At 40.4% G+C, this 8004-nt stretch overlaps 1 protein-coding gene across 1 annotated transcript in view; it reads left to right on the plus strand.

Annotated features, from left to right (window-relative positions):
- MTHFD1L (methylenetetrahydrofolate dehydrogenase (NADP+ dependent) 1-like) overlaps positions 1-7797 on the plus strand; it is a 157618-nt gene extending 149821 nt beyond the window's left edge. The window contains exons 26-27 of the mRNA XM_009324158.1: positions 904-1012; positions 4754-7797. Coding sequence (XP_009322433.1) covers positions 904-993 — 90 coding nt within the window. The 3' untranslated portion in view covers positions 994-1012; positions 4754-7797. The remainder of the gene's footprint in view (positions 1-903; positions 1013-4753) is intronic.
- Positions 7798-8004: the final 207 nt, after the last annotated feature.

Genomic DNA, 8004 nt, shown 5'->3' on the forward strand with positions numbered 1-8004 from the left:
CCAGACAGGGAGAGAAGGGAGAAGGAAGGAGTCCTGAGGCGGGGGAGGTGAGAAGCTGGGGTACCTCTGATTTAAAGTGGCTTAAGCCATCATGGACCAGCACCTCAAGATTTCCACATCACCCACGTGTCTTTAATTGCTGCTAAAATGCCAGTTGTAAGTAATAGTCTAAGTAGCATGAGCAGAGCTGTAGTTAACTGTGTAATTTAAGTCAAGTCCATGAAACTATTTACATGTTTAAAAGTATGCAGATACTGGTGTCTTATGCTAGATCAGGATCTTAATTATGCATAGTTCGAGATAATTGGGTTGCTTTAGCTTCATATCTCAACCTGCTAATTCTAACTACTAAATTAGGATTCAACTGTAATCCACGTATGTTTAGTTGAGCTATTTCAATTTGTTCCTTACATTAAGTAATCAGTCATGAAAGTGTTGCGATTAATTCTGCTCCTATATTCTGGTTTTCTGTGGGAGAGGTCTGAGTTCAATACATTCATATCACCAGGTAAATTCAGGCAATTATGTCCTTGCCCTTTGCTGGGTGATTTTTCCCAGTAGATATAAATGGATAAATGTTCTGGATAAATATTCTGAGGAACAAATAAGTCCCAAAGTGTCTTCATTTTGTTAAGGAGTTTTTTTCTTAGGTTGCTGTGCTAACCTGTATTTTGTGGTTTTTATTTGCTCTTTCCTGTCTTTCAGAAGCATACGCTTAAAAATGAATCAAAAAAGTGCCAAGCTTGACATTTTTAACAGAAACAAAAAATGTGGTGAAGATCACATCTGTGGTTGAGTCCGTGATGAACAATCCAGCCTTTCTCTTAATCTAAAGTTTACACGGGTGGAGTGATTATCTGCTTACAGGTGCAGGAGTATAACTTCATTTTATTGTTCCCACAGATGAGCACCATGCCAGGACTGCCCACGAGGCCGTGCTTCTATGACATTGACCTCGACCCCGTCACAGAGCAAGTGAAAGGATTGTTTTGAGAGCGACATCCAAATTCAGGTCGGTCAACAGCCTTTATTTTCCTGTTCCAGCTTGGAGGAGGATGTTTGTCTCTAATATGTACATAAAAAAGGTTGTCAGGAGTTTATCTAGGCCCTAGTTTCATTGAGGACTTCACACAATTTGGGGGAATATTTCATAATGTGCCTTTTATCACATGGGTTTCTCATTTGCTGAACGGTGGCCGGCACTTTGCTGGTGTGCACTGATGGTGCTCATTGAAGGTGCCTTTTAGATTTCCTGGCTCTGTCAGTTTGGCATGAGGAGGAGCTGGCTCTGCAATTGTACCACTTTCGGGTACGGAAAAAGTCAGTCTGAAGAAATCATGTCATGTTAGTCGCCTCAAAAGAAATAATCTAATTCATCTTTGATGCTACTCTCGTGTGGCAGTGTGTTGCTGTCATTACCTGGATGTCAGGGGAGATGTTTCTCAGCTTGTTCCTGAGCTTTGCTTTGTTTTTTCATGTTTTTTTTCCTGATTGCTGTCATCTCTCTCAAATGGTAGTACGCATTTCAGGAACACAAATCTTCCTCTTAGCCTGTCTGTTTTTCATGCTGGGTTCTCTCCCTTTTCCTGGAAGGGTGCAGTTCCCCCGCCACCTCCTCCCCTTCTCTAAGCACTTAATCTTCTTGGTGTCCTGCTTTGATTTCGTGTAGCACATGCTCCTCACTTAAAAATCCAAGTTGTCACGAAAATATTCCATGCTACTCCATTTTAACCTTGTAACATAATGAGTGGAGTAAGAGAGGATGTAACCCTGACTGAAACAAACCACGTGCATCTGTGATGGGACTCTCTCCTCTCATCACTGAACTCTCTCCCTTCGCCCAATAAATCGGTCTGGAGAGTGAAACGGTTACTTTTACACCGAACAACAATATTACTATGAGCTAATAGGACTGTGATGGGACCCCAGATCAGCCACAGCTTTGAGGTGGATGTGCCCAGGCGCTTGAGCCCTGCTCTAGCAATCCTTGCCTACTCTGGTTTGAGAGAACCGGCTTTAATTTTCTGTTTCTGTGTTTTGATGGATTGTTTGGAGGAGGGGAGAGGTTTGCATAACCCAGTGAGATTACTGTTCAGACCAAATTAACTGTTCACTTGCCCATACTTGAATGTCACAGCATTCACATAACGTCTGGTGAGAGCAGATTCTGCCATTTCGTGTGTACCCGTCAAGGCAAGTAAAAAGCAGTTAGCTTGGAAGTTAACCAGCATGCACAGGTAATTACTAGCTTATGTGCAAACCATCACTGACTGTTCTGTTGCTGGGTAGTGTTAGGCATACCACTTCTTGGCATATATCCCATTTTTGTTACTGATGTGCGTTATGTGTCTGATGGCTTCATGCATGCATATTGATTCATCATGTGTCAGCCATGTAATTACTTCTGAATCATTTGAAATGGCTGTAGAATCCTAATGTAAAATCTGTATGCAGATTCACATAGCTTGCTTAATTGGGTGTTTACTGCCTAGTCTTACACAAATCTATCCAAGCCATGGATTGGTGAGTTTTGAAGAACATCTGTAATTAAGCAGATGAAATACTCCATTCCAACTGTGAAGCTCTTTCATTTGAAGTTGTGCATGAAATGAAAATGTTAAACTTGGCTTTTAGTCAGTGATGGTGTTTTCTCAGATGTAAAAAGAAATGCTAACAAAGTCACAAAAACATAATAGTCAGATAGGAAATAGTGTATATATCCAACTGTTAATAAATTATTTTAATTTCATTATGGAGGCATCAGACAGATGAATGATTCAGTAAGTTTAAGCCTTGTAAAGAAGAAAACCAGCTTGATCATATATATTTTTCATCAATATAGGCACATACTCACCTGTGTTCCTACCTTTAACAATCTAAATAAATGCCTGGAGTATTGTAATACCCAGTGAGCACCACACAAGGTAGTCAGTGTTCATCAGCTCTAAAATTCGTCCGGTTCATGTGCTAGATTTGTACATTTCTCGTTTTGGATAAAGAGCGAAACAATATTCCTGCATCATCTTTACTCCCAACTTTCTGTAGAGAAGTTTAGTGTTATTCTTTGCTTTCACACATTCACTGAAGTGAACCCACACTGTAGCTGATGCTACGCTTTGAGGTATTTGTGGGTTTGTTTCTATGACGGCAGATTGAGGGGGGGTTATTTTTTTTTTCATTTGGTTTGAATTATTTTCTTAGGGGTTGAGTGTACAATGTAAAATTTCTAGTAATATGATATTGTGCCAACTCATTAGGAACGATTCAAATCTTTAAGATGTGGTAATTGAAAAATATTTAGAGATTTGTGGAAGAGCTGCAGATGTTTCATTATAAACATGCGTGCAGAGCTGAGAACAGTTGTTTTAGTGTGCAGTTTATATCCTCCTCTGCAATGCATAGCTTCACGAGACTTGTGAAAGAGATACTGGTAGAAGTTCCTGCTGCTAGGGTAGCTGTGTGGGGCTCTTACTGAGCTGAAACATTGGATGTCATTAGCCTCTCTGATTTTTCTCCACCACTCCACTGCTTTAATGAAGCAGATGACAGTTCTCACAAAAATTTGCAGAATACCGGTCATTAGAATATACTCTAAAAAGTCATACAAGCAAAAACTTGTCAGAAAAGTCAGCCCTGGTTTTTTCTGTTGACAAATAGCTAAGACATGGAACACACAATATTACAGTCTCTCTGTAGGAGCAACATGCTCTGTTAAAAAAGTGAAACATTGATATCTGGAAATGAACCCAAAGGAATCTGGCTAGTTCTTCATCACTGGCCACTGCCCTATTTAAATTATACTGCCCAGCTCATACACTAAGAAAGTTGAAACTGTTTCCTTAGGAGCTATCTGTAGATAGCACCAGTCAAAATAAGACTTACGTGGAGACAAGTCTGCCAGTAGGAAGAATTTTTTTTTTTTTAAGTATTATTTGCACAGGGAGGGAAATTTATGAACCTGACGCACTCTGCAAAAAAGTCTGTTAGGGACCCTTGTGAGCTCTAAGGATCTCTCTAATGTAATCAGCGGCAGCAGGTGCCTGCTTTTACTGTGCCAGTTTGGCTTTGGGTATCTGGGTTGATGGGGGGGGGGTTGTTTTCCTCAGTTGGTTGTGACTTAGTAAGGCCGTGGCTGTCCACAGTTGCAGATATATTCTTGCACTCGTCTCCTCTTCAAAATTGGCAGAGCATCAGAATGATTGTAATACACAGCACGGGTATTTTGCCACCCTCAGAGCTTTTCTGAATGTGAGAGGAATCCCAGAGCTCTGACTGTGAGCATCTCCACAGCTGTAAAGCAGCCCACCAAAACCGATGTCCTAAAATTGCAAACCATTTGTTAGATGTTTTCATCTTAATTCATTCAGATATGGATAGAAGGTGTTTAAAGACCTTTCCTTTACATCCACAAAATCGGTCCTATGAAACAAAAAACTGACTTCTGTTAGTCTCATTCCACGGTATTGGGTTTCAGTCAGCAGCAATTACTACAATAATGTACAGTCTGAAGTCCATATCGTACTGGAATATGAGTACAGATTTTTGTTTCTCACCTCATAGGGTTACACAGATAATAAATGGGAGGTGCACGTGGCATAACTAAACGTTTTGGTTTATTATGGTTAAGGCAAAAATATCCAATTTCACTAAAACAATGCTTTTAGGTTGTGATACTTCTATTTTTATTTTTTTCTTTAAAGAAAGCAAAGAGGTCTTGTTTCAATGTATTAATTCTTTATCTTTCTCATTTCAGAAGCCTGGAAATTAAGGACTGCAACTTTCCTGTTTCCTGCGAGTAGGAGACAAAAATGAATCTGAAATATTACTGTTATGTGTCTCTGGAGGAATGTCAAGATAGACCAAAGAGCAAAAGTTTACTCTTTCTTCAAACTAGTTTTTATGATGAAATATAGCTGTAAGGTTAAAAAAAAAAAAAAAGCAAGCTAAAGTTTTTCTCGCTGTAGTGCAGAAAGCTCTCTACTGGGGCTTACAGTTGTTTGTGGGTAAAACGACATTGAAAAAGAGAGAAAATTTTCACCTTAGAGTTTTTGTCTTTTTTCAAAGGAGTTTACAGAAGTATTTCCCTTATCTTGGCCATCTAAAAACTTGCGTAAACGTGATTGTACTGTGTGATCAAACCTATTTCTCTCTGAAAAATACACTTTCGCTCCTGGCCTTCAGGAGCTGAAACTACACACAGATCAACTGCACATTTTTGAGTTATCATCGAGCGTTGCTCTGGATGCTTTTGGGCAACAGCCAAGCTTCAAGCAAGGAAGATATTAAGCAGAGAAAGAACAGAGCATGTGTTTTGTAAAAGGTTTTTAATATATAATTTGTTTCCTTGTTGGGCAAAGATCTTTTGAAACGCTTAAGCCATAGCTGTCTCTGTTTATCCAAAGCGTATGTTACAGGCTGTCCAGCTCATTACGCGTTTGTTGTGGTGAAGCTGGCTGTTCAGCGAGGGCACTGCTCCTTCTGAAGCCCTGTTTTGCTCCTGTCCATGGCTAATGAAGCCTCCTGCTGTGCTGGCTCCCGACCTAGAGTTTTTCTTGTCCTGTCCCTGGCAGTACGCAAGGCCCAGTAACAACAGAGGCATGTCCATCAAGCAAGGATGCGACAGGGCAGGGCTTTGTTCTGCTTTGTTTTGCAGGTTTTAACCGCCATACTTGTAAAACTGGAGTGTGTTTTCTATTTGAAGGGGGGTATTCAAACAACTTAAATCCTAAACCGTGTGCTTTAATTCACCTCAGTAACTTACCTTGTCCGGTTTTTCCTAAATCTGCAGCAAAACAAGCCCTAGGCACAGGATACTGCATTTAGCTTTCCAAGCTGCTGCTCCTCAGGAAACTCTCACTGACTGACTGTTGGTTCCTTCAATAACAAAAAAATGCAACAGAACAATAGGTTGAATCGAGACAATAGACCATTGTTTTTTTAGGTAAAAAGCAGTGAAATAATGATGAGAGAGTTTATTTTCCTGGTGACGTTTTCCATCCTGTCACTTTGCTCTGCTTACGCACATCTGTATGTTACGGGCTTCTGCAATGTAGTTTTGGTTCCCTTCTGTGCAGTCACATTTGGAGACTTAATTATCTCAGGAACTGTGTTGTAATTGAGGGGCTTGTTTTGGTTTTTAAAATCATGCTTCGTTATTTATAAACTCAAAACTATAATTATGGACAGAAAAGCAAACTGGGGACAATTAAAATAATTATCTGTGCCTTCCCTGGAGTACCACGGAAATGTCTGTTGACTGCATTTCAGAACTGTTCTATTCATAGCGTGGTCCCCCAGCACCGTGGGGACTGCTCTGAAGATAAACGTAAAAAATAGAGCTAGTTGATATTTTAGCCTGATTAGACGATAGAGCTCATAATGGTCTAGACTGGGGATGCTTTAATTACATTGGGGCAGGACAAACATGATCAGTAGAAAGCAAGATTCAAGTGTGGCTCTCACAGCTACTGGGGAGAGAGATTTCTGATATTTTCTATTAAATTGTGCCCCAAAATACAACCACGTTATTCATATACATAACTGTGTTGTAATTTAGTCCTGCACATACTGAGCTATCTAGCCTAGAAAAATCCGAAGAATTACAGAAGAAAATAAGTGTGGTTTCCAGCCATAGTTTTCCTAGTAGCATTCTTTCAAGAAAAATAAATGAGGTTTTCCCTCCATCTTGCCTGGAGAAATTTGGAAAACCATAACTTGTGCCTTACTTGTGGTCACTGTGGTTGCGTTGGACCTATCTCCGTGCAGTGTGAGATACTAAACGTGGCACTAGCTGTCTGCCTGTGAAGCTTCCATATGGGATACGGATGTCTGAGCAACAGGTTTTATAAGTAGTTTCAAACTACTGCTTGATACCTACACACTTTCTATATTGTAGTCTCCGTATTGTCCCCTCAGGCGACGTGTGCTGGGACTGTTTATCTGACCCATCAGTCTTTCTAAAACACCATTCCAGCTCAGTTAGTTGAGAGTTGACAAACATCCTGTAATTTTTTTTCTACTGTCATGTGCACAGGATTTGTTATATTGTTTTGATAGCTTCAATAATTCAAGGAAAGCTGGAATGACCCGCTCTTGTTTTGTCATAGCTTCCCCCCCACATCTGGTTAACGACCTGCAGAATCCCTTGAGCTGTTACATTTTTGGTTCTTTCAGTTCATTTTTAGTAGAAGATTTGTTTAAAATAATCCACACTGGCATGCAGACTCTGTATCGTAATCCAAAGGGAATGAGGTTATTGGCCATCAGCTGAGCTACAGAAACTGCCACGGTACATTCCCTTGGGCCGCCCTAGTTCCAAGGCCAAAAGCCTTCAGCAAGAAGGGTTTAAAATGAAATCTTTAGGGTAAGTGTTACTGCTAGGTGTGTCACTTGTTGCTACACAGATGCGATTGCAGGTGAGGGACTCCTGCCTTTGCATCTGCTCTGAGCAGTTTTGTGACATGGCAGAATGGCAGCTTTGTAAGGCAGCTTGCTGTGCTTATCCCTGCGTTTGCTGAAGCGTGTTAAGAACCACGCTGCTGTTTATTATCATATCTGCTTTTTGTAGTGACTGAATACTTTGTTATTGCTACTGCTGGACTTCAGAAAACTAGTGAGATTGAAATACATCAGACTACATACAACGGGTTTCTTCGTTTGTATTTTAAAATTCAAAATCCAAGAATCTCAGTTGCCGCGAACATGAAAATGAAGTGTATGTGTGTACTGATGTTCAGTTTGCAAAAGTGGTGCCTGTCTCAAGTCGGAATTCATTAATAAAGTACATCCATTATTTAATATTGGTCTCTCTTTATCTACCATCTTGTCTGTTTAGTGACCATTTTTTTCTCTTAAGCCACTTAACGCATTTGGTCCCTGCCCGTTGCCATAAGGGGCTGTGCACAGGAGGGTTGTCCACAGGACCTTCTCCATCAGTACAGTCCTTTTGAAGTTGGTTTGTGCGTGAAGGGAAGGATACACCAGACTAACATCCTGTCCTTGTCC

This window comes from Pygoscelis adeliae, unplaced genomic scaffold, assembly GCF_000699105.1.
Source record: "Pygoscelis adeliae isolate BGI_AS28 unplaced genomic scaffold, ASM69910v1 Scaffold105, whole genome shotgun sequence".
Classification (NCBI taxonomy): domain Eukaryota; kingdom Metazoa; phylum Chordata; class Aves; order Sphenisciformes; family Spheniscidae; genus Pygoscelis; species Pygoscelis adeliae.